At 42.8% G+C, this 26,885-nt stretch overlaps 1 protein-coding gene across 2 annotated transcripts in view; it reads right to left on the bottom strand.

The window, feature by feature from the left end:
- The window catches only part of GRIN2A (glutamate ionotropic receptor NMDA type subunit 2A), a 299,502-nt gene extending 274,790 nt beyond the window's left edge, over positions 1–24,712 (bottom strand). Inside the window, exons 1-2 of one of the 2 annotated variants that reach the window (XM_065411694.1) lie at positions 24,704–24,712; positions 17,249–17,662 (exon numbers count right to left, since the gene is read on the bottom strand). In XM_065411694.1, the coding sequence (XP_065267766.1) occupies positions 17,249–17,653 (405 nt within the window). In that variant the 5' untranslated portion in view covers positions 17,654–17,662; positions 24,704–24,712. Of the gene's footprint in view, positions 1–17,248; positions 17,672–20,134; positions 20,153–24,703 lie in introns of those variants that run through there. The other variant, XM_065411693.1, reaches the window with a different exon arrangement.
- Between the last annotated feature and the right edge of the window lie 2,173 nt (positions 24,713–26,885).

Raw genomic sequence — 26,885 nt, 5'->3', positions numbered from 1 at the left:
GAGTTCATGACAAAGCTGAGAAAAGAATTCCAGACATTTTGACATGTTCTTTAGTCACAAGATCATTCCTTTGAAAGGATAAATTATCTATCTTCTATTAATAAGACCACAGAATGACATTAAATATATTGCTTTTTTTAAAAAGCAAACTTGAAGATGTACATATAATTTTCACCTCATTGTTATGTTTGTTCTTCGTACTCAAACATTTATTGCATTTATATTTCTATTAAAAGAAATCAAACATGCAAAAACTGAAGATTCACGCATTTTAAAAAGCTAATGTGGAAATTGTAAAATTCCTTTTTCCCTTTTGAAAGGGGAACTAGGAAAATGTCACCGAATCTTCCAAAAGCAGTTTTGTGTTTGAACTTCCTTCATATATTTCATTAAGCCTACACAGATCAACCTGGATTAAATGTAAATGATAACAAATGTCCTGAATTTGCTGACACAAGCCTTCCTTGGACAACTGGCATACAGCCTGCAGTTCATGTCTGCTTTTCTTGATGAAATATCATATGTGGTCACCTCAAGACCCAGAACAACACGGTTTCCCTTGAGCTTATAAATGCCACATCTGCGTGCTTCCATAGTACATGATGCTGTATGCTATTACCTCAGGAGACAGAATAGAAGTGGGAGAAAATGTTTCAAAACGCAAGTCTGTAAGCTTCATAGTACCAGAACGGCAGAGCCAGATCTATCTTTAACCTCCACACCAGGATACCCAGAGGCTTCAAACATTACTGCATAAGCATGTTTCTGCAGTTTGTTAGGCTGAATCTTGAAGTCCTTACTCAGGCAAGTCTCTCATTGAAATCATTTTGGGATTTGGCTTTGTCAGTGAAAAAGGATTGGTCAAACTTGTCTGCTGGATATAGAAAATCACCAATTTACTGTACTTATTCCACATAGATTTCTATCACTGATTGTTCTGTAAGTAGTCACTGATTATTTCAATACATTTTTGCATCCTTCTGGAAAAGGTTTTGCAGGTACAGAGGAACACTTTAGGTTCCACTAAAATCCAGCTACCTCTGGGATGGAACAGAAGAGCTATTTAACAGCAGCATTTTATGACAGGTTATGAAGACCAATATCCAACTGAAACTTCAAGAGACCGTAGACCACAAAATCTAATTACAAAATGAAATTGAAGTTTGGCCAGGACATTACAGTTATCACAAGCAATTTATAAAAACTGCCAGATCTTTAATGACATAAAACTGGGGATCTGTGCAGTCATTTGAAAAACAGTAGCCCCAGTAGCATAGTAGTTCCTAATATGTTGGAGCATTTCTTTAACGACTGCTCTTCTAGGTAGTGAGGTCTTATGCTAATAGCTAGCGCTCACACAACACGTTCTAATCCCAGGCTCTTACAGCTGCCATGTTCTTTAATGCAGTCTCTAGAGCAGTGATAAAGTTCTGTTTACAGGAAGCACGAACTCAGTGCATTATCAGACAGATTGGCAAAAAGTTATTCTGCTGCCTCTTTATACTTATGTATTCAGGAACATTTTTAGTCTTTAAAAGATTATACTGCAAATCAGTTAACATTTGCTTGCTCAGAGCCTAATCCTCCTCCCTTTATTCACACTGAAACCCACAGGACTAACTCTTGTGAGCGAGGTGAGAGGGATTTTATCCTTTACTTGGTACTTAATGAGCTAATATCTCATCACTATTTGGGGTCCTCTCCTTCTTTGATGGCAACAGTGAATATTAAGCATAGGGGAGCACAGTTCATATATTGATAACTGCAGCTGCCTTTGCTGTAAAAGGCAAGAGGACTGTTAGTTTCCCTTCTGGGATGTCAAAGTGTTTCAAACCCACACTTTCTTACTGTGCAAGGTAATGAGGGAAACAAAGATTCTATCTACCCACTCCCACTTCCCCCACACAATTCTGCAATCTTTTGAGGCACAGCATCCACTGAAACCAGTTGAAATCAATAGGACTTTTGCTTGAATACAGATTGCAATATGGGGCCTTGATATTTTATTATTGGCAGATATATCTCCCGATAAGACCTGATGCTATGATCACTGACGCTGGTGTAAATCATGATTAACTCCACCCACGTCAGAGTCACAATGGTGTAACAAAGAGGAAAATCAGGCCTAAATGCGATGAATATGCCTTTGTGTACAAACAAATAGTATCAGCATAAGCAAGCACACAGTAAAAGAAATTTGTAAAGATTTCCCTTGCCGCCAAAAGACGCCCATCTCAACTGGCAGCCGTTTCAGTATAAATAGTCCCTGTGTCACTTCCCCAAAATTCTAAATTTTGAAACAATTCAGGGATCTTTTTAAGGTGTTCGGTTTTTTGAGGAGTGGAGATTCTGAAAATCTAATTTCACATCTTGAGAAAGACCACCATCCTCCCCTACTTTTCCACTTCTAAACTACTGTGCAGTAGTCTTCAACCCTCATTTTTTATTTTATTTTTACTTGCCCTAATTCATTAGTGCTATTCAGTGTCATTTTGCTTACTCTCAGATCACTAGAAACGTTGCAGTAATTCCCATGCTTTCAAAATGGTATTAGATAATTACAGAGAAGCAGGGTAATCAGATTTTTAGCTTATTGGGTTATCCAGTCTTGAGATACAGGCATGCAAGGGAGGAGTGTGTGTGCTATTTTTAGGCTCTGCAAATTGTTACGACAGAAGAAGAGAGCATATATACTACCAGATGAGCATAACTAGCAGACATTGCAAACTCACTTGCTGACTTTACTCAATGTGAGAAATTAAATTCACACAAATCTGTACTTGTCACCTGAAACAAATGTACTGAACCTACAACAAGAAATAAAAAGTCTTCCCACACTCCCTGCTCTGAAGACCTGCATATATCATCGTGCTGTGTGGTAGAAAACATAAGGTCAGACTGCCAACATTAATATGCATTTAGTTCATGATTCATACTTCGTCCGTAAACTCTGGTAAGATTATGACTACTTACCTTACAAGGATTTTATTTCATAAATGCTGGTAAGCATCTGGCTTGGGATAACATCTGCATTACTGAAATGGCAGATACTCAGCCTGGATTCTCATGCATGACATAAGAGATTGTAGAGGGAATCGTGACAACCTGTCTGATATCCAGAATAGCAACTTTTCTTCTTTAAATTAGCATTCTTCTCTGCCATCAAATCCTCTGAAGCCCTAACAGCAGGTTGAAAGTAAACCAACATAACAAGCAAAATTCCTATCCTATGAACTGAGAATTTAGTTGTAAGGGGAAAAAAGGCATCAAAAATACATTCAAATATAGCTCCTAGATGCCACAGTAATAGCCCCCCCCCCCCCTTTAAATAGGCTAATTAGTAGAAACGTTTTTAAATGAACATACACAGCACTCTGTACTAGACAAGGAGAGGTATGGTTGCAAGAAAGTTTATTATGTCCTGTAAATTGGAGAAATGGTTAGAAAACCTTTTGGTCTTCTATAAAAAGGAGAGTAAGAATATATTAGTGCCAGACAAGTAAGCCACAAGTTAGTCAATGCTTCTTCCCAAAGATAATGAAGGTAAGCCTCAAAAGATTCAGAAGAGCCCTGAGACAGTACAACAGCTGGGACTATGACAAAGAATACCAGGGAGAAATGAAATAGGAGCTTACAATACTCTTATAAAGGTTCCCAAAAGCTTAAGAGCCAGGAATATGGATAGAAGGTACTCTAAGGCCTGGTCCCCACTAACCCCCCACTTCGGACTAAGGTACGCAAATTCAGCTACGTTAATAACGTAGCTGAATTCGAAGTACCTTAGTCCAAACTTACCGCGGGTCCAGACGCGGCAGGGAGGCTCCCCCGTCGATGCCGCATACTCCTCTCGCCGAGCTGGAGTACCGGCGTCGACGGCGAGCACTTCCGGGATCGATCCGGGATCGATTTATCGCGTCTAAACCAGACGCGATAAACCGATCCCAGAACATCGATTGCCTGCCGCCGGACCCTCCGGTAAGTGTAGACGTACCCTAAGGTTCAGCACTGAAGGCTTTATTCTGAGGTAGATGTGTGTGTTTTGTTTTTCTTAGGTTTATTTCTACAATAAAACTTCCACATGATTTCTTGATATAAGTTATTCCTGTTTAGGGTTTGCCACCATCTAAATTCTCTATTGAGTTTATCCTAAGCCTTTATTTGTTTTAATTCCCCTCCCCTAAATATAAATATATTTTGACTCAAACGTGTGCAACTCCATCTGGTTTGCCCTCCCAGAGAATCCTTCTCATTTGCTCCAACTAATCCAGTCTTCTCATTTTGGTGCAGCTGCTGCCTTTGTCCTACGCTCAGGTAGCCAAGAGACTCCCGGCACTTCCCCGTCAGATACATTCCTATAAGGCCATGCATTGGAAATTGGAAAGCTGGCTAGGCCAGGGGACAGACTTAAAAGGCTTGGGAGAAGAGGACTAAGCCATCTTAGTGAAATGAAAGAAAGGGATAGCCAAGTATAGAGTAGAAAGGGTGGGATGAAGAGAAAAAAGGATAGGTCTTGGAAACAGCTATTTGGGGGAAAGAGGATCTGGAGCTGGGTGGATGGCAGTGTAAGCAGTTGTACTCACTGCCGCAGTGACCCCTAGCATCAGACCATGGTGTTCCTGGGGTCTTCATCTCCAGCATCTGCTGCCAACTGCGTCATTGGCCCTGCAATGGCCTGTCTCTGGCTATGTCTTCTGTGGCCCAGCCCTCCAGCCAGGACAGGTCATTCCAGTTCAGATCCCTCCTGGGGTAACGAAAGTCCAACTAAAACGTCCATATCAACATCCAAACAGAAAATCCTTCTGCTCATTGCAGGCTATGTTGATGTCCCTCTGCTCATTGCCCCTGGTCCCAGGGACTGCAGAGATGTTCTTTGTTCCTTCAGCTAAGCATCGCTTCCAAGGGCTTTTCCCTTGGAGGCTATTCTTCCTAGCAGGTTTTCTTCCTGCCTTTAAGGAGGAACAGTCTAATCACACAAACCCAAACACCCTTGCCCCGCCCCCTGTCCCACTCCTTCTCGGAGGCCCTGCCCCACCCCTTCAACGAGGCCCCACTCTGCTCACTCCATTCCCCCATTGCTTGCTCTCCCCCACCCTCACTCACTTTCACTGGGCTGGGGCAGGGGTGCGGGAGGAGGTGAAGGTTCTGGGCTGGGGCCGAGGAGTTCGGAGTGTAGGAGGGGGCTCCGGGCTGAGCCTGGGGCATGGGGTTGGGGTGCAGGAGGGGGTGCAAGCTCTGGGAGGGAATTTGGGTGCAGAAGGGGGCTCAGAGCTGGGGCAGGGGATTGGGGTGTGGGAGGGGATGAGAGGTGCAGACTCTGGCCACGGCAGTGCTTACCTCAGGCGGTGGCACAGGGGGGCTGAGGCTGGCTCCCTACCTGCCCTGGCACCACACCGCTCCCAGAAGTGGCTGGCACGTGCCTGCGGCCCCTGGGGGGGCAAGGATCTCCGTGCACTGCCCCTGCCTGCAGACGTCGCCCCCCGCAGCTCCCACTGGCCTTAGTTCCCAGCCAATGGGAGCTGCTGAGTTGGCGGTCAGGGTGGGGGCAGCGCACAGAAACCCCCTGTCCCCCCCAGGGGCCGCAGGCACGTGCCAGCCACTTCTGGGAGTGGCAAAGAGCCAGGGCAGGAGCCAGCATAGCGAGCAGGTGCCTGGGGCGGCCAATGAAGAGGGGGGCGGCACGTCCGGCGGCAATTCGGCGGCGGGGCTGTCACTCCCTCTCGGAGTGAAGGACCTGCCGCTGAATTGCTGCCCTAGAATGAAGCAGCGGTAGAGCTGCCACTGATCACGGCTTTTTTTTTTTTTTTTTTTTTTTTTTTTTGCTGCTTGGGGCCGCAAAAATGCTAGCGCCGGCCCTGTCCCTACCACCTCTCTCTCCTGGATCTACACTTTGAGCTGAGCTCCTTAGACAACCTTGCTCCACCTCCTCAGGCCAGGAGGCAATTAATCAACCACTTCCCAGGTGCAAGGCATAACTAATTAGGTATTTACCCTTACCTTGCAGGTGATGGGGCTAAACTCATCACAGTTCATCATACAATTTAGATATTTCTGCCAAAACAGTTTACCCAGAACATATAATTAGTGTCATACAAAAAACAACATGTAATTTATCTGGTAATTATATGTTTCTGCAACTGCTAAAAGCAACTCATTATAGGAATGTTGTGCACTTAAAATAGATTACCTTAATTCTATTTTCTGTTTAATCCAATTATAACTGTCTGTCCTAATTGTATTGTAAGTTGTGTTGAGCTGGAAGGTGACTATAAAATCCTTTCTCTTTTGGATTTCATAGTGGTTTTACACGTGCACAGGCTTCCCACTAGACAAAAATCAATGCAGTGAAAATGAAATATTCTTATTGTTAATTCTAGTCATGTGAAGACACAAACTGGCAATGCAAATGGTCAAAACTTTATACTAAGATATCAAAGTAAAATGTACTGTCTTGAAGCAGAAATTAAAGAAAACACTCTAGAAGACACAATATAAATGGGACCCTATTAGAAATGACAATAAAGTTAGAGTAAAAGAAAATAAACTTTCTACCCAACATGCCCTCCGATGTAATATAGACACACATCCACTCTGCTCTACAACATCTACAAGTTTCAGAGTAGCAGCCGTGTTAGTCTGTATCCGCAAAAAGAACAGGAGTACCTGTGGCACCTTAGAGACTAACAAATTTATTTGAGCATAAGCTTTCGTGGGCTACAGCCCACTTCATTGGATGCATAGAATGCATATATCTTTCTGTGTGTTCCATTCTATGCATCCGATGAAGTGGGCTGTAGCCCACAAAAGCTTATGCTCAAATAAATTTTTTACTCTCTAAGGTGCCACAAGAACATCTACAAGGATATCTAAGCATTATGAATGTTGTATGCAGTGTAGCTATAGCCGCGTCAGTCCCAGGGTATTAGAGAGACAAGGTGGGTGAGGTAATAACTTTTGTTGGACCAACGTCTGTTGGTGAAAGAGAGAGAAATTTTCAAGTCACACCGACCTCTCCTTCAGGGCTGGGAAAGGAACTCCCAGAGTCACAGAAAAATGAAAGGTGGATCAGATTGTTTATCATAAGTAGTTAGCACATATTGTATGGGACCATTCAACATAGAGTAGCCCATTGCAGTCAGAGGACAAAAGAGGGGGTTAGTGGGTTACAGATAAGACATAAATCCAGTGTCTCTCTGCAGTCCATGATTTTTGGTGTCTAGGAGAGTAATGAATTTAAGCTCCCAGGCATTTTTTTTAAAGTGTTGTTGAAAGGTTTCCTTTGAGGATGAGGACTGATAGGTCTGTAGCCCACAGGGCTAGCTTGCCTTTATTATATTGACTCCCTTGTCTTTATTTGAATCTGCTTTCATTATATTCAGCTGTAACACAAAGTATCTACAGACTTGTATCCTGGAAGACATTTGGCTTAAGTAAGTAAGTTGACTATATGTATACCAGTTTATGTTAAGTATAACAGGTCTGTAACCTTTGGCATAGATAAATGGTCTGACAATTACCCCACAGATTTTTGTGGGAAGTAAGGAGCTTGTTCAATGGCAGGAGTTGGAACTTAATGGTAAATGGCTGCCACAAGGAACATGGAAGTGAACCCCGCAAGATCCGTTTGGGCAAGGGGTGATGAATATGATAATAAGCTAAGATGACATTTACACATATCAGTATGTTAACCTATAGGGTAATTACACCTCAACATTATGTGGGTGAAAGCTAGATTTGGGCATGGTGGGTTGGGCAGTGGCAATCAATCATAATAAGACAATCATGTGGAGGGAGTTCTCCATCTTTTGTTGTGCGCTTTCTACCATCTGACCCTGCAACTCAGCGAGGAACCTGGACTATCCGAATCACTTACCACCAGATCCTCAAGGAAGGGTGTGAGTATGCAGATTTAAGAGCTTATGCAAAGCCTGGAACCACAGCTAGCCCCAATACTGTATCTTTTGATGTAGCTTGGAGCTTTTCTGGCTTTGTTCATTATTCTAATAAAGACATCTAAGGCTTTACTTTGCCCTCAGTGTGAGTGTCCTTGCCCTCCACCATAAGGCTCCCCACAAGATATTGAACTTCATAGTTTTAGTTCTGCATAGCCTGATTCTGGGGTAAGAACCTTATCACAGTCAGATCAATTGGCCATCAATCCAAACATTATTAACCTTAAAAGGAATCAGGCAACATATATAGACAGTAATCGCTTTCTGAAAGGGTGTTTTTGTCTTTTATCACTCTCCTGTGTGATTTCATTCAAGAGCACAGTGATTGTCTGGTTTCACCCACATAATTCTAATTGGGGCATTTAGTTAGGGTTGCCCGGTGTCCGCCCGGTCGAAAAGGGACCTTGGCGGCTTCAGCCAACACCACTGACCGGGCCCTTAAAAGTCCGGTTGGTGGTGCTGCAGGGCTAAGGCAGGCTAGTCCCTACATGTCCTGGAACCATGCTGCACCCCGGAAGTGGCCAGCAGGTCTGGCTCCTAGGCGGGGGGGCCACAGGGCTCTGCACGCTGCCCCCACCCTGAGCACCGGCTCCGCAATCCCACTGGCTGGGAGCCTGCCTTAGCCCTGCTGCACCGCTGACTGGGTGCCGCCCAAGATAAGCCCGCGCCCCAACCCCAAGTCCCAACCCCCTGCCCGAGCCCTGAGCCCTCCCCCTGGACCCGGAGCCTCCTCCTGCACCCCAAACTCCTCATCCCTGGCCCCACCCCAGAGCCCACACCCCCAGCCCAGAGCTCATACCCCCTCCTGCACTCCAATCCCCTGCCTCAACCCGCAGCCCCCTCCCGCACTCCAAACCCCTTGGCCCCACCCCCCAGCCTGCAGCCCAAATGCCTCATCTCCAGCCCCACCCCAGAACCCACACCCCCAGCTGGCACCCTCACCCCCTCCCTCACTCCAATTCCCTGCCCCAGCCCAGAGCCCCCTCCTGCACCCTGAACCCCTCATTTCTGGCCCCACCCCAGAGCCAATTAGAGCCCTCACCCCCTTCTGCACCCCAACCCCCGCCCCAGCCCAGTGAAAGTGAGTGAGGGTGGGGCAGAGCAAGTCACTGAGGGAGGGGGAATGTAGAGAGCAGGGGAAGGGGCCTCGGGGAAGGGGCAGGGCAGGGAGAGGGGATTCGGGGAAGGGGTGGGGCTAGGATGGTCAGTTTTGTGCGATTAGAAAGTTGGCAACCCTATATTTAGTGCACAGGATGAGGTACAACTCATGTTATGATAGGCATGTGTAGGATCCGTGGATCTTGAAAGGTGTGTTGTGGTGGGTGTTGATCGTCGCAAAACCTGCAGACATGTCCACTGCATCTGCTGTTTTGGCAGAGTCTGGTGCTGCTTTGAGTTGATGTGGCCTCAGCTGGCAGAAGCTTTCTTTTGATGAGCTTGGAGAGGTTGGGGGAGTTGTATGAAGGCCAGACGTGGGGATTCAGGAAAGACTTCCTTCAGGATGGAAAATGATAAAAGACAAAAACACCCTATCACCTGTGGGTGAACATGTTACACAAAACGATCACTCTATATCTGTCCTATCTGTCCTCATTCTCAAAGGAAATCTGCACAACACTTCCAAAAGATCAGCCTGGGAGCTTAGTTTAGGGCCCTTAGCTCCCATATAATTTCAGTAGGAATAGAGCAAACAACTGCCTTAGGTTCCTTTGAAAAAAGAAAAAAATTCCATTTTCTGCCTTCATTTTTCCTTCCCTTTTTCAGTGGTGAAAAGAAAAGGAAAAGGAAAAGGAAAAGGAAAAGACAGACTGACAAGTAGAGATATGACAAAACAAACTAATTTCTGTAACAACAAATGATATAAATTTGTGAAATTTTTAAAATAAAAAAATTCTTTCATAATATGCAAAACAAAAGTGATTTTGAAGGTTCACACAAAAACATTAACATCTTTTAACTAGCTCTCTCCATGACCCTCCAATACACTTTTGCTCCCCCACTGCCTCCCAGCAACCATGGAGTGGCAGCAAGAAAGACTCTCCCTGGAACTATAAATTTCTGTACACTATAGCTCAGTGGGTTTTCTTTTTAAATTGTCATTTTCCAGATGTGAGTTTGTTAAAAGCTGTCCTCTCCCTGAATTTGTCACCAAATTTAATGTTTAATTGCCATGTACTCATTACTAGAAAGGAGATTTAGGACCAGTTTATGATCTGGAATATGCTGAATACCACCAGAATATTGTTTTGTTGTTAGTAGTTAATTATATTTTTATGAATAGTTGCTTCAGGGAAGTTGGAAGATTCACTCACTATTCAGACAAATACGATAGTCAGGGCCTTGGAAAGAGACAATTTGCTTTTATTACTTGTTTCAAATGTGTGGTCAAGTATGCGGTCTTAGGCAGAGTCCACCTCATCCCACCTAGCTAGTCCTCCCGTCCTTAGTTGTCCATCCAGTGACTTACACAGGGATAGATTCTCCTCTGACTCTGTCTTTTCTGCTCTGCCGTAGAACTCCTATTCTCAACGGGTACCCAAGCTTCTTCTGTTTAACCACTTTGACCCTTGTCATGTACATGTGAGAGAGAGAGGAAAGTTGTGGCCAGGGTTAAGGAACAGATGGGCTAAAAGCCCCAGACAAATTAGCTAGATAATGTCCAGCAGCAATAATGTGCATCTGGACAGGAGAGCAGAGTAGCTTTGCTCTTATTTATTCTTATTTTACCTTATATTTTCTCTACCCCTTTTATCTCACTCACCACTCCATTCCCTTGTATCTTTCCCTCTCTACCCTGCCCCCCACCCCAGGTCCCACATACTGCTAGACAGGAGAAGCCGCATGCTAACTCAGGTGTAAATTTACACAAGGGAGAAGAACAAAGCATCTGTCTCACTGAAATTGGTGGGAAGCCCCACTGACATGATAAGAAATATCACATATCTGAGGACATGAGATTTGCAGTCAGGTTTTCCCCTATTAGATTTAGAATGGCTCTCACTCCACATTTGAAAAATGGGATGAGGTTTGTGTAATTTGAGCGCTGCAAAACAAAAAACGGAATTCAAGCATTTTAATTGTTATAAACCAACTGTAAATTTCTGCACCTCAAAATCTTAAGCACAGATTTACCCCCTCTACAAACATTACAGATAATTGAAAAAGACAGTGATGATGTTCCTTTAAAAAAAAGGGGGGGGAAAGAAGAAAGAATCAAGAAAACATCCCAAGGATTGATAAAAACAATAGTGTGACAGATGGTTTGGAAACAACCCAAATTGAGTAGGCTGGGCTCCTTCAGATAAAATCCACATTACTTGGTAGCTTCAGGAAAAGACAACACAAAGCTGGGCCCAGATGATCACAGATTTTAACTCCTAGAGTTGCAACATAGAAATAGGAATAAATGTGGCCCTCAAAGGTTCTTATTTTCTTCAAGATAGCCTACAGGGTACTTCCACCAAAACAGCCATTCCCAGGTCTCCCCTCAAGCCAGTCCAAAGCCATCACCTGTATTACAATCATATCGGAAAACAAAACAAGAAAATTCATAAAGTGAGGCTGCTTGTTCATTAAGCTTGGTCAGCTGGGTAGCAAAAATAAAAAACTATTAAACTGTCCGTTCAAATTAAAGTAAACATGTTCTCATGTGCAGTTAATGGATGAGAAATAGTGCAAACTGAAAACATGTTTGACAGATACAATATGGATCTCCCTTCTGTTCAGCTCACTGTGTAAGTTTCTAAGAGTGAGTGTTCCACATATATGAAGTAATTGCTAAAAGTACTCTATAGAAGTCCTATTACTATTTTATAGGTTATTAAATATAAAACCAACATGGTTTCCTTCAAGAAGTATTTAAAAAGAGAGCTCTCAGAAGTTACTGGGAATGTTTGCAGGCAGGAGATTAAATGCCAAACCGAAGGTTTGGTGTTCTAGTTTTGCAGTCTGGGCTTCCATCAAATTAAAATTTAAAATGACTTGGATTGCTTGTGTGTGAATGTTGTGTCTTTTGTACTTCTGGACCGTATGCAGCAGTGACTACAAAACAGTTTATTAATAGTTTAAATGTTTGGCTGAACACATCACCAGATGCACTTACCAATTTCTATTTTAACACACGATAAGAAATGGCAGGTTGAAGTAAATGTAAATGGCATTTTAAGAGAGAAATTACATTGTTCCTACACTGAAAGATTGGGGCCCTATTTAGGCATAATTGCCCATTCACGTAAATGAGTACAGCTTGCAGGATCATGATCCTTAGGCGCTAATGTAGTAGTCTCAAACATAGACCAGGCAAATCTAAGATCATATGAATTTAGTCCTAACCACAGTTACACCGAAATCAAGCAAACGTTCAAAAGTGATACTGAATGTAAATAATCCTTACTGAGGCACATGAGATCACATAGACTGCAATTCCCAAACTTCTGAAAGCTGATCCTCCCCTCCAGTCAAGAAAATGAAACCAATTTTGTCCTCCTTCAACTCCTGCATGTTAGCCAGGCAGCATGTGTCAGCTTGTACTGCCGCTCTTTTGCTGGCCAATCCGTTGCACCCCCATATGTTGGGAAAAGTTAACATTCCCTTCCTCCACCCCAACCCAGCTTGATTGGTAGAACGGCTTCTGCTGAGAAAAATCTTCATGAGGAAAATGTTAGCTTCCTTGGAAATAAGCAGCCAAATCCTAGAAAAAAGCCAACTTAACATTTGACAGGAGATATGTATGCAGTGTTGTTGTAGCCATGTTGGCCCCACAATATTAGAGACACAAGGTGGGTCAGGTCATAGTTTTTACTGGACCAATTTCTATTATGAGAGAGGCAAGCTTTTGAGCTTATATAGACCCAAAGAAGATTTCTGTGCAGCTTAAAAGCTTGTCTCTTTCACCAAACAGAAGTTTGTTCAGTAAAAGATATTACCTCACCCACCTTGTCTCTCTAATTGGACAGGAAGGGGGTAAGATGCACATCCCATGAATTGAAGGTTCTTCCTCGATCTGCTAACTCATGCAGTGTCGCACAGATACTAAGCTTTGGCTTTTAAAAAGTCTATTATTTTAGTGCGAAGATACAGCAAGAATAATATAAACCGTATACTGTGTCCTAGTTAACTCAATCTTACAGAGCAATGTCTCCACCCAAACAAAAGCAGCAGAAATTTTGTGATCTCACTATTCACTTCAATGAGATGTGGAGTTTACAGCATAATTAGAACCATGTAATGCTAATATGATGCATAGGGAAATAAAGAAAATACTTCAGACTATAAGCCCAAACACACAAATAGTCCTTAGCACATGGTTATTCCCACTGATTTTTAAGGAACTATTCAAACACGGAAGTATCTTTCTGCCTGTGATTCCACGTTTTGTATAATGCTGCACAAAATATTGTTTTTTATCTCACTGAGAAAAGATCACAGACAATATATACATAATGAAATACTGGTGATGGATAATAGAAGCATTAAAATGATATAAAGTTTGCAAATACAAGGACAAATAATCCATTGGAACACCTGAAGGAAACCTCAACAAAGTAATGGAAAATATTTATAAATTCACTTTATAGTAATACTTTCAACTCCTAATGTAGTAATACATTAGAATGTTCATTTAAAAAGGAATATCAAGCTGGTTTTAAATGTTCTAATGCACAACAGACGTCACAGAACTAGAGAAAAAAAAAGTCTACCTTATATTAATGTAATTTATCAATGTAAAGTGCTTTCAAAAAGTCTGCCAATAATTATACATTAATGCTTAATTTTCTTTTGGGGGGGTTAATCTCCTTAGCTCAACACTCCCAGAGTTGTTTCAAGAAGTACCACTTTCTAATGATAATCCCACTGGAACGTGCCACGTAGCTTTAAGGCTGTCAGTAATTCCAATACAGGAAATGCCTTTTAGAAAATTTGTATGTATATTATTAAAAGTTTCTAATGAGCAAAAGGACTAGAAAAGTCTGTATTGAGTTTTTTAGAGGTATATCAATACAAAACAAACAGTTTACTGAGGACACCTGCTAATTAATGCTCTTATAGTTTACAGGGTTGGTTTGTTTTTTAACTGTCCAAGAAACTAGTACAGAAAGCTTATTATTTTGCAAAACTAAACCCAACATGGCCATGTGATTGTAAATATGGTACATATAATAGACATTCCTACTGTGACAACCAAACAAGGAAACTCAAACTCGCTACTGCAAAAAATCACAGATCAGCCTGTAGTGTTACACAGGCTATCTGAGGCAGAACCTAGTGGGAAAGTTAAAGGAGTGAGTCTGAGCTTCAAATATATTTGAATGAACACATTTAGGAGGTATTGCCAATATAAAGTATGGCACACGCCTGCAATCCTTACTTGTGCAATTAAGCCTTACTTGTGCAAGCCGTCCCATTGAAATCTTAGGGGTTGCAGGATCATTACCAAAACAACAAAAGGTTATGCTTTTCAGAGGTCTAATGTCCAATTCATGTTGATGCACTTAAGCATCTTGTAAATAATACTTAATATAGAAATCACTGAGTTAATAGACTCCTTTTGTGCCTTTATGGTTCACTGAATAACTTGGCTGAAATGCCTGAGAATTAAGAATATATGCACATCTGCAAGTGAAAGTCACCAGTAGCATTAGAAGACTAGCATAAGGCTCTCTGCAGCACTGAAGTCTTGCATTAGGGTCACACAGATAGGGTCCAGGAACTGAATGGTCACATTGCTCTAGAGAAAGGGTTTCTATGCTGACTCACCCTAGGCTAGTGCAGAGAGCAGTAGTGGGGTAGGAGATGGGACAAGGAAACTGTCATTTATGCAGACTCAGTGACCTCCAATATCACAGGACAAAAGGGCACAGACCCTGGATGCTAATTCAGCTCCATAAACTACAATAGTCATCATTAGGTAGTTTGGGTTTCAGCCCCAAATCCTGGCATTGATTTGGGAAGTGGGTTTCACATTTCCAGCCCTTTCATTCTTCTTCAACAATGTAGTGAATTTCACCTGTGCTACACAGGAATTTATGTCCCAAAAGGAGTTTAAAAAGCCACACACGTAAATATGATTTCTGTCAATGTCCAAAGCCCAGCTTTGAAACATATTAAGTACACGCCAAAAGCCAATCTAAGATTGAGGCAATTTATAGTTATCTGTCTGCAAAGGCTTTGTTTCGCTGGCTAACTACTTTAAGAAGGTTCCATTGATTTGTTTAAAAAACTGCACAGAACTATTTTGCTCCCAAGCGGAGATCTTGAAAATTAAGTTTCACCTGAAAGCAAGCATTTTTAAATGTCAAGTAGGAATAACCACTAAAACACAGATGTCAAAGCAGAAATACAAATAGTTAATTACAGGATTAACATACTATTGAAATATCTCTGTTTTAGTGATCTAAATTAATGTGTATTTATTTTACATTCTAGTTGACTCTATATTACACATATATGTATATGTATGTAAGTTAGTGACCCTGAATCAGTCACTGGAGGCATGGATAAGATTAACTACTGAGTTCTCACCCCCATCTCTAGTTTTTTATAATTTGTGGCAGGTGGGATACTCAGCTGCAAGTTTTTTGACTAATATAACAACTTCAGCTGATCTATTTATATATTATATGTATTAGTTTTATAAAGATTGTATAACCTTAAGGATAGTTCAATAGCTCACAAAGTAATAGTCCCCATGACCTAGTCAGTATATCTCCCTTTAGTATTTAAGGTAGTAACATCAATCATAATGAACTCTGTGGTTATTCATGTGGACATAAGGCCCTCCTATAGAATTTCCACTACAATTCAAACATTTATTAACTGAACCATTATATGACAGTGTCAGTTGTAACGATAAAGGTCACTCACAATACTGAGATTGAAAGAACATCTTTAGTCCCACCAGTTAATAAAAAGCGTGAAATGCCGCTGTTTCTAAGTCAGGAATGATTCCTGATTCCTTCTTCAAAGATCATAAATAATCCCATCTCTTCTGTTCTTCATTGTTAAAAATATATCTGAGCCACTTTAAATAATTATTTTCAATATTTCTCTGAATCTGTGTGAATTACTACCCAATATTAGATAGTCCCCCCACCTCCCTTGTTTTAGTGCTACAGAAAAGCTGTTTACAGCTGAATTGTAATCATTCCTCATTTCTTAGTAAAATTTTGCCCTTGATAATGGTTTTAGGGTATGATGTGCTGAAAAAATATTTCCTGAAAAGCTAATAAATAACTTTCTACTCAGCAAATGTTGTGTTGAATAATCCTCATCTCTTTACATAAGTGACAACCAAGGCTGGGATAAGGGCTCTTCAGCATCAGCCGATTGTTTCTTACCCCATCATTCAGCCAACAAATGCTAACAGTGGAACTGGTCGTGCTAGAGGGCTTGATCCTTCGAGGTGCTGAGCACCCTCAACTCCTAGGAGTTTGAGCGTTGAACACCAGCCAAGATTGTGTCCTATAGAGTAGGAGTTTGCTATGCTCCTGCCACCTGGAGTAAGGAATGTGCGCTGGGTGTATTAGTCACGGTTCTATTCTTTCATAACCTTAGGATGGGTTTTATGGAAAAACATTTTCCTAAAAAAAATCAGTTTGTATTATCTTAAGAATTCATAGACAAAACCACCTGCACATCATAACCTCATGTTTACCACATGGGAGTCTAATTAACTGTAACACAGGTTCTCACTGAATTGCTGTAACTAAGTAAAAATCAAAGGGTGGTTCTTCATATGAGACTGTTGTCACCCACGTTAAGCTATTAATGGGGGGGGGGAAGTCAAATCTAACCTGAATATCTGTACACTTATCAAAAACCTTTAAGTCCTCTACTAGCACTATCCTCATCAAGTGCATTATATGTGATCTTTCCCAGTGTGGCACTTGTTTCTAGTGTCTGCCAATAACGTTATACCTTTCCTTCATGATGTAAAACAGGACAAAACATTTTATTGTCTTAATTAGGTTAAATAAGCCATCTATCTTCGGGGTCATCAACTGTACATAACATTCCTAGGTTGATCAGAATCCAGCTTGGTGGTAACTAAACTGTCAGTAAGAACATTCTTTATGTAAACAAACAAATTACAGACATGACACCCAAAAAATCTTTTGAGGACATTGGGTGGTATTTCAGTAGGAAGCTTCATGATTATTTTCCTTTTAAAGATCAGAATATAGGCTGTTAGAGGCATCCTCTTTTGAGCTGCTTGCAGTGCACATGTTCTGAAGTTAGTATGCATGATGAAGTTACACTGGTGCAACAAAAGCTTTAAATAATTTAAAAAGATTTCCTACCTTATCTGCCATGATCATGGAGGAGCCGCCATGAATTCCCAGAATTGGAATAAAAGTCTGAGATGAAATAAAATCCAAAATCTGAGCTATCGCCTCCTGATCAGTATCGTCTCCAAAAATTACCCCATGGATCTTGGTGCCTGACATCAAGTCACAAACATGCGTTATAATGCTTTTAGGGTCAGTCTGGTTCACCAAAAGGGTCACTACGTTGACATCAATGGCCAAGTCTGCTGACATTTCCCTGCTCCAGAGAGCTCGGATGTCTCGCTCTGTGATATACTTGGTCCTCCCCAGAATCACTGCAATGTTGAGTATGGGATAACTTTTCTCTGCTCCACGAACAAGATCCAATTGCGCCAGAAGAGCTTGGAGTACCAGGAGAGCATAGCCAATTTTCCCCATCTTTGCCAGCTTTATCCCCTGTAGAAGTGATCACATTGCATGAGAAAAAAGAGCAAAATATGCTATGTAGTCCCCCACCAGGCTTTTGATGCAAAATATCTGCATAGAATGCATCCTTATTAGCTTCCTCCAATGGCTCTTCACCTTAGCCATAGTCTGACATCATTTTAACTATCCCGTGAAATTAGCTCCCCAGTGACAGTGTTATGAATTGTCTACAGCAAACTAGAAAAAATGCAGTGCAAGTTCTGGGGAAAGGCACCATTTAATGTTTCTGATCTAGTTAAAATTAAATGAGTGAACCAATTAGCATGGGGGACATTTTTCTTTTTTTTAAACCAGGAACTTGTATTTTGTAATCTGGTGACAGTCTAAAAGGGAGACGCACTTTCCCCATAAAATTAGCCCAGAAGGGCACTAGAACCCCACACCCCTGCACCCCACCCATCTTGCAGGACCCCAGAAATGTAATTTTATTTTGAAAGCTCTCAGATGGCTGCTGCTGATGCATAACTACTGCATGCCTGGAACAGATTCAGACACACATTATTCTAACCTAGTTCTTTCTCGCTCTCCTTCCCTTACTCTACAGTCACTTTAGCATCTCTGAACTGGGGATCTCAGCGACCAAGTTGTCACTGGTGTTGGGGGACAGCATGTTCAATAATTGAGCATCAGTGCATTGGTTTGCTCTGGCCCCCCAGTGGTGCTTTAGGGGGCTGAATAGGGAGAGGGAGATCCGAGACAGCCAAGCGCAATGTCTCCTTTTGCCCCCATGTCCCGAGGGATTTCCAGCCCCCTTTGCTGGCCTCGGGAGGGGTGTCCCTCTGCAACACACAAAGCCAGGCTTGCTGGGAAGCGTCATGCAGAACAGACTAGCAAGGCTGTCCAATCAGGGGGCTGCCTTTTCCTGATCTCCCTTTTCACCCCGCTAACCATAATGTCCCCATCGTCAATCAGTATCCATCAGCATCATCTGCTGCTGAACAACAGGACCAGGAGTCTCTCTGTAGCTTTCCCTCCGTGTGGGGGTGGGAATTTCTGACACCACTCAGCGGCACTGTGCTTCCCAAGCTATTATGCTGCATGCCAGGTTCTGATGACTGCAGCAGCAGAGGCAGCGAAGAAAGGTTTATAAATAAATTAACCCAAACCCCTGCAGATGTGAAGCTGCTTCATCTTCTCGCAGACTCGGGAAAGAAGCTGCTCTCCCCCACCCTTGGACTCACGGTTTCCTTAACAAACGAGACTGCACTGGAAAGCATTAATTGCACCAATTACATCTGTAGGCACACGCACCCCCTTCCCCCCCCTCCTCCAAATGGGATGTGAAATCCTGCAAAGTACATCCTCGTGCGTATGACAGCCGCGCCAGAATCCCCCCTTCCCATTCAAAGCGCAGGGCAGTAGCGCCGCTTGCTGGCCGCACGGCGCACTGCCGGGACACAAACTTTGCAACCTACCGAGGATGCCAGAAAATGTAGTTGCTGCTATTTGGCACGCGGCGAAGTTTGGCATTTCTTTGTAACCCTCAACACCAAGAGGCCGGGGTTGCTTCCATCCCTCGGCCCAAATACAGGAGGCTCGCTGCAGCTTGCTTTCCGCATCGCATCCAAGGGAGGCAGCTACCCAAGCAGGAAGAGATGCGAAAGGGGGCTGAAGGGGAAGAGTTAAGGGGGTGGGGGGGAGGAAGAGGAAACAGATGAAGAATATTAGTCAGCCCGAAAGTGCGATTGAAATGTCTTCCCGACTCTGATGTGCACATGAAACAAGCACGGTGAACAAAGTGACAGGCTGAGAAAGTTGTTGTGTGTCCCCCCCGCCCCCCTTTAAGTAAAAATAGATGCGAGAAGATCTCCCCCATCAGAAGTGACAGGGTAGCCAGTCTTCCCTGGAAGTCCTTCCCCCTCCCACCCATGCAGGTTGGGGAAATATTTTGTGCTAGTAACCGTTATTACCTCCACCGGCAGGGTCTGGCTTTGAGCTACAAGGGGGTGAGACACCCAACCGGGAATGAATAGCTGGATGCTAAACTAATTCACAAGATCAAGGACAGGAGTTTTCTTGACAGGTTCAAAACAAGCATAACGGGGGCGGAGGGAACAGCTGAATCAATATGGGAAATGGTTCTCTTTTTATCTTGATAAGGAGCAGACTGCTTCTCAGATCATCATAAACAACCAGCGAGATACAGAATAGCAAATTCCCCCAGGAAAAGCTCCGTTGGCTTTGATTTGGTATTCAATATTTCTGGGGGGGAAATAAAGATACTTCTTAAAGTATCCATAGCTACATTTAGGGTGATGGCATGTTTGCAAATAAAAAAGCAGCATTTACGATAAGCTTCATAAGTGTTGACTACCAAGTAAAACCGAGGCTTTAAAGACGGAGAGAGACTGCAACATTTTACATGTGTGTCATTCCATAGCTAAGAGCCCATTTGCAACTACTAACAATGTATCCAGAAAGGGAAATACTTACTGCATTCTCCCGCCACATAGTTCCAACCTTAAGATCCTCAAAGTCATTTCAGTAGATTCCTTTGCAAACAACGAAGTGGAAAATGGGTCTTTTAATCCCTGGATTTCATCCTACAACTTGTTCCCACTGCAGTAAATAGAAACCCAGCAGCTCTTTATCGCTTAAAATCCCCCGTGATCAAGTTTTAAGAAAGCCACTCGCAACTGAGATTTGCTTTTTACCCTTGGCAAAAAACGTTCAGCATCATCTCTTAAAAAAAAAAAAAAAAGGCAATTGTATGGGTTGCTGCAGCAATGCTACTGGACAGCAGCCTCAGAATTCCTCCCAGCTTCTTGAAAACGGAGCAGATTGTCAGCATTACATCCTTAAAGTGTGGTAGAGAATTACAGTGCATTCTACACAGCAGGTTCTCTCTCTCTCCCCCTCTCCTCCTTCCGGGAGAGTGTGTTACACTGTCCTGCACATGAGGGAAGGCAGGGAGCTGCAGTCAGGTTCAGAGCCGCATGCACTGATTCTGTAGTAACACAGGCTGCAAGCAGCAAAGCTTTCCAGCAATCCGAGACGGGGCCTTTCTCTGCAACCCCCTCCATTCAAAAACAATAGGGGAGGGGGAGGGTGTTTGGAAGAAGAAATTGCACCCAACAATACCTGATATTGAAAATAAAATCCAGACAAATATTTACCATTTAAAAATTATCTAAGTGGTTTATGTCACTTGAAAAGGTACCCTCTGCCTCCCTTCACACTCTCCCCCACACTCTCCCCACAGTCACCAGACTTGGACCAAATCAGGGCAGCCCTCTCGCCAGGGAGGTAAAAACATCAATGCCATGAGCAACAGCAGCCCTGAGAACTCCCACAACATCCACAGCACCAGTGACAGGGGGTGGCAGCCCAGTTGGGAACCTCTGCCCTGCTCCATCATCCCTCCTGACCTACACTGGGGGTCATTCAGAGACACTGGAGCACAGGGGAATTAGAGGAGCAGCTCCCAGGATTAAGCCAGCGCTGAAAGCTTGAGAGACTCCTCCCAGAGAAGATGGAGCAGTAGCACCCTGGGGAAGGGCAATTTTGTGGGCCCTCTTCCCCTCCTGTCCTCCAAACCAGTATAGGGGCACCCCACTCCAGGCACCATGTCCCTGTGCTGCCCTACCCCACACATCTTTATCCCTCTGGACACTCTTGATGTCTAACTTTTAGCTTAGACTCTAGATATTTTCCCTCTGTTGATTGGCTGCGTGTCTGTCCTCCTTCCTGCCCCTCTGACCCCAGTCTGGCCCTGAATTCCAGGCACCCCATCATCCTTCCCTCTCCTTAGCTCCCGCTTTTAGTGTGCACCCTTCCCCAGTCCCTTGCTCCTATTCTCTTCACCACTTTCTCTCTCATCCCACTCCATCTGCCATGATGCAGTTTTAAAACGTGGGACTAAAATGCCATTTACCCACTACCACCCGGCTCTTATGTTGCATGCCTTTATCCCAATCTTCGTCTTGTCCATGTAGACCTGTGGTTCAAAACCTATTTATCACCGTAGGCCACATATGCAACGCTCTATGCATTATGTGGGCCGCATCCACAGAATATATACCCTGCCTGTATGGTCCTGAGGATGTCACATGGGCTGCAGCTGTGGGCTGATTGGGCCATAGGTTGAGAACCACTTATGCAGACTGTTAACCCTTCAGAGTAGGGACCGTCTATGCATTTGTACACCACCTTGCACAGTGCAGCACTGATTTCAGCTGAGGTGTCTGGGCTATACTGCAGTACAAACCAACCAGTCACTGACTTGCCTGCTGTTACCTTAGTCCAAAAATCAGTACCTAGACTCATAACATTTTTATTGCCCTTGACAACTCCATGATAAAATCCTCCAGTAGCTATATACTTTTTCTTGTGGTGTTTGGGCCTTAAAATACTGAGAAGACTTCACAATATACATTGCTTTAGTCCAGAGGTTGGCAACCTTCGGCATGAGGCCCATCAGGGTAATCCACGGGAACGGCGAACCGCGGCCACTGGGAGCTGCGGGGAGCTGTCCCTGCAGATGGTCAACGTAAACAAAATGTCTCGCAGCCTGCCAGCAGATTACCCTGATGGGTCGCGTGCCGAAGGTTGCTGACCCCTGCTTTAGTTCCTCTAGAAAAGCATTTGAATATAACTCTGTAATTTGTTAACAAATATTTGAAGATTTAAGCATTAGTTCATTTCTTGACACAGTTCTCTTCTATAAAGATTATACAGATGCCTGGTAATGTTACTATAGTTAAGGTTGTGTCATTGGAGTTATAAATCCTTTTCCAAGAGTTTATCATTGAGCCAAGCAAGTCACCTGTGGATGAAACTAGAAATACAAGATCTTAAGTCACAGGTTAAATTCACAAGAAAAAAATCTGGGTCCAACAAGGGCATATAACATGTTTACTGTTTAAATATCAAAAACAGCTTAGATATATTTGGCAAATACTTAGTGCATAATGTGCTCTAATTGCTTTTGGTAGCAAAAAAGCTGAATTGTGAAATAGCTAAGGTCTAAGGTCTTTAACTTTGAAATATAGATATTGTATCTACATTTTGATAGGTTTACATCTATACATATTGTCTGCATTGATATTTTAATAAAATAAGTTTGAAAAAATACCTAAATATATAGAGTCTAATTCTGAAAGCACTTACATAGACCTTACTCACAGGAGTAGCCACATTCTTTTCAATTAGACTCCATGTGAGCAATGTCTACTCAATTGAGTAAAAGCTGCAGAATCACATTTCTATGCATTTTCATGGTTTTTTTTTCTTTTTAAAATTAAGGAAATTAGGTGCAAACATATCAACAGGCCAGTTTTACCCAGCAGAAGCAGGAAAAGCACAATTAACACTAAAACATCTTTAACTTACAATAGAGTGCCTAGGTGTTGCAACATATGCATGAAAAATGAACTGCTATTCCAATAATCCCTATAATGAACACTGAATTCCACTGATTTAGTAGACTAAGGTAGACATTTATCGAAATTTTGATCTGTTATGTATTTAAATAGAGAGGGTTTCTTTTTGAAGGGCAGAGGATACATTGAAAAATAAGCTTGTTAAAGGGATCTCTACATACATAGCAGGTAGCCTGTCTAAAAAGATTGCTAAACAACTTCAAGAAGTGTGAAATTACACTTCTGAGAGGAACATGAGAATTAAAGGGATTTTTCCCAGAAGCCCACAATTATAGACTTCTAAATAGATTTAGATTTTCCACCACTATGGGATGTTTTATATTAATACACCTCTACCCCAATATAACGCAACCCGATATAACATGAATTCGGATATAAAGCGGTAAAGCAGTGCTCGGGGGTGGGGGGGCTACGCACTCTGGTGGATCAAAGCAAGTTCGATATAATGCGGTTTCACCTAAATCGAGGTAAGATTTTTTGGCTCCCGAGGAGAGCGTTATATTGAGGTAGAGGTGTATTTAGTCTTTCAAAGACAATATGAAAATTTTACTCAGTTTTGTCTCTAAAACATTATCTGGTTTTGGGGAGCATTTGTCAACAGGAGCAAATGACACCAACATTGAGTTCAAGAAATATTGAGAAAACTGGCCTGAGGGGAGTGTGGTCTAATGGTTAACAGCAGAGAGACAAGCAGTCTATTTCTAACTGTTACTGACTCACAGAATGACCCTAGACAGTTTACTTTCTCTCAATTTGCTTCACTTTACTCATCTGTAAACATATACCTTCCTCCCAGATGATGTACTGTTTAATTATGAAGGGTCAAATTCTGCTTTCACACTGAGGCAGAAAACTCTGACAGACGTCCCAGGAAAGAACAATATTAGCATCAGGTATAATTATGACCTTTTTAAAGAAAAGAGTTCTTGCATAATGATACCCAAGTTGCCTGAAACCTTTCCCCATAGACATTAGGTATAAAAATTATTGCCATGCTATTTTCAGAGGATTCAGCCACTGCGGTAACAATTTAACCATAATTCAAAAAATCTCTCAACTGAATTGCAAAAGACAAATAACTCAATTCTCACTACACTCAGAAGCAGCAGCATTATTGTCGGCTTTGTGGAACTGAAATCAGTAAAGAGATATTGCAAACAACTGGCTAGATTAAGGATCAGTGGGCACTTTTAGAGCTCTTTCCAGGTTTTAAAGTGTTATTGGTTCCTGCAGTATTCCCTGTTCCTAAAAAGGGAGAATGCTGCTGAGACCAGGAACACCGCTAAAAAACAGAACTAACTTTTTAACTGCACCCATTGCGTAAGTATATTTTGTTTAGCTGATACACCAGCCCTGTGAAGTGCTGAGCATCCTCCCCTCTCACTGAAGTCAAGGGGAACTGGTAGTCCTCAGCACCACACAGAATCAGGCTCTATATGAAACAAATATCATGCATGAGCCTATTGGTTTGAAACAATGCTTCAGGTAAACACAGAACCCTAAACTTGGGTGGTTTATTCCTTGCGAGGCAGAGGATGACACACAAATGCACTGAGTGAAGTGTAAGAAATAAAGAGAAGGGGGAAAACTGGTTTTCAAACTTATTAAAACATTTGATCACAGATGGTCCCCTTATTGAAAATTGGCTCAGCTATTCATTTGGCAATGTCCTTTCTTGCACAATTTACCAAGCCATGCATGAAATGATGGCCTTGAGCAACTCCCAGCTCTGCAAAGGACGTGAGCTGGCTGCTGCCTGACACAGGAAGTGACAACCCTGAGCCCAGCGGCTGCTGCAGTGCGCCCCCCCCCACACACACCCCAACCAGGGAACCCCCAGGGGCTCTTGAACCAGGCCTCTCTAAGCTTCCCTCACCCTCGTTATTGGGCGGGGGTCATTTGAGGTTTACAGTGGCTGTCTCTCCCCGGCTTTGTAATCATTTCCCCATCAAATTAATCTCTAGCTTTATTCCAGGGCTGCTTTATTTAACACCCAAGGGAAAAATCTGTTTCCCTGGGAAATCACTAAATTAGTCATATCTGGCCCTAGGTCAAGCCAGAATTTCATTATGAACTTTTTACTTTTTAATTAAAGCTACTCAATTTACAAAGGAGTATGAACTGCAACAGCATGATAAAGATTGTGTCGGCAGCCATCCTATTACACATCCTCTTATATTCACAAGGGTCTCTTTCCTCAGAGTCCCATCCTCAGTTGAAATCAGCATCCATATTTGGCAAAAGAGAGCTCTTTTCTTTTGGAACCATGAAAGATAAATGCGTTTAGATATTTCACAGTTATAGGAAGAAGTGGCACAAATGTTCCCAAATCTCACGGCTTTGTTTGGCCTCAACACAGATTTTTCCTCAATATACAGAATCCAGATGGGAGTGGTATTAACTGCTTTTACTTACTAATTTAAGACCTAATCTCCATTACACTGAATTTAGCTTTGGGGTTGGCAATCACAGAATCATAGAAAATTAGGTTGGAAGAGACCTCAGGAGGTCATCTAGTCCAATCCCCTGCTCAAAGCAGGACCAACACCAACTAAATCATCCCAGCCAGGGCTTTGTCAAGCCGGGCCTTAAAAACCTCTAAGGATGGAGATTCCACCACCTCCCTAGATAACTCATTCCAGTTCTTCACCACCCTCCTAGTGAAATAGTTTCCTAATATCCAACCCACTACAACTTGAGACCATTGCTCCTCGTTCTGTCATCTGCCACCACTGAGAACAGCCGAGGTCCATCCTTTTTGGAACCCCCCTTCAGGTAGATGAAGGCTGCTATCAAATCCCCCCTCACTTTTCTCTTCTGCAGACTAAACAAGCCCAGTTCCCTCAGCCTCTCCTCGTAATTCATTTTCCCCAACCCCCTGATTATTTTTGTTGGCCTCTGCTGGACTCTCTCCAATTTGTCCACATCCTTTCTGTAGAGGGGGACCCAAAACTGGATGCAATACTTCAGATGTGGCCTCACCAGTGTCGAATAGAGGGGAATAATCACTTCCCTCGATCTGCTGGCAATGCTCCTACTAATACAGCCCAATATGCCGTTAGCCTTCTTGGCAACAAGGGCACACTGCTGACTCATATACAGCTTCTATCACTGTAGCGGTGCATGGGATTCTTCTGTCCTAAGTGCAGGACTCTGCACTTGTCCTTGCTCAACCTCATCAGATTTCTTTTGGCCCAATCCTCCAATTTGTCTAGGTCACTGTGGACCCTATCCCTACCCTCCAGCGTATCTACCTCTCCCCCCAGCTTAGTGTCATCTGCGAACTTGCTGAGGGTGCAATCTATCCCATCATCCAGATCATTAATAAAGATGTTGAACAAAACCGGCCCGAGGACCAACCCCTGGGGCACTCCGCTTGATACCGGCTGCCAACTAGACATCGAGCCATTGATCACTACCTGTTGAGCCCGGCAATCTAGCCAGCTTTCTATCCACCTTATAGTCCAGTCATCTAATCCATACTTTTTTTAACTTGCTGGCAAGAATACTGTGGGAGACCGTATCAAAAGCTTTGCTAAAGTCAAGATATATCATGTCCACCACTTTCCCCATATCCACAGAGCCAGTTATCTCATCATAGAAGGCAATCAGGTTGTGTCAGGCATGACTTGCCCTTGGTGTATCCATGCTGACTTTTCCTGATCACCTTCCTCTCCTCCAAGTGCTTCAAAATGGTTTCCTTGGGGAACTGCTCCATGATTTTTCCAGGGACTGAGGTGAGGCTGACTGGTCTGTAGTTCCCCGGGTTCTTCTTCCCTTTTTTAAAGATGGACACTATATTT

This window comes from Emys orbicularis, chromosome 10 (genome assembly GCF_028017835.1).
Source record: "Emys orbicularis isolate rEmyOrb1 chromosome 10, rEmyOrb1.hap1, whole genome shotgun sequence".
In the NCBI taxonomy this organism is placed as follows: Eukaryota; Metazoa; Chordata; order Testudines; family Emydidae; genus Emys; species Emys orbicularis.
Note: the sequence above shows the minus strand (reverse complement) of the source record. Positions and strands in the feature narration are given on the sequence as shown.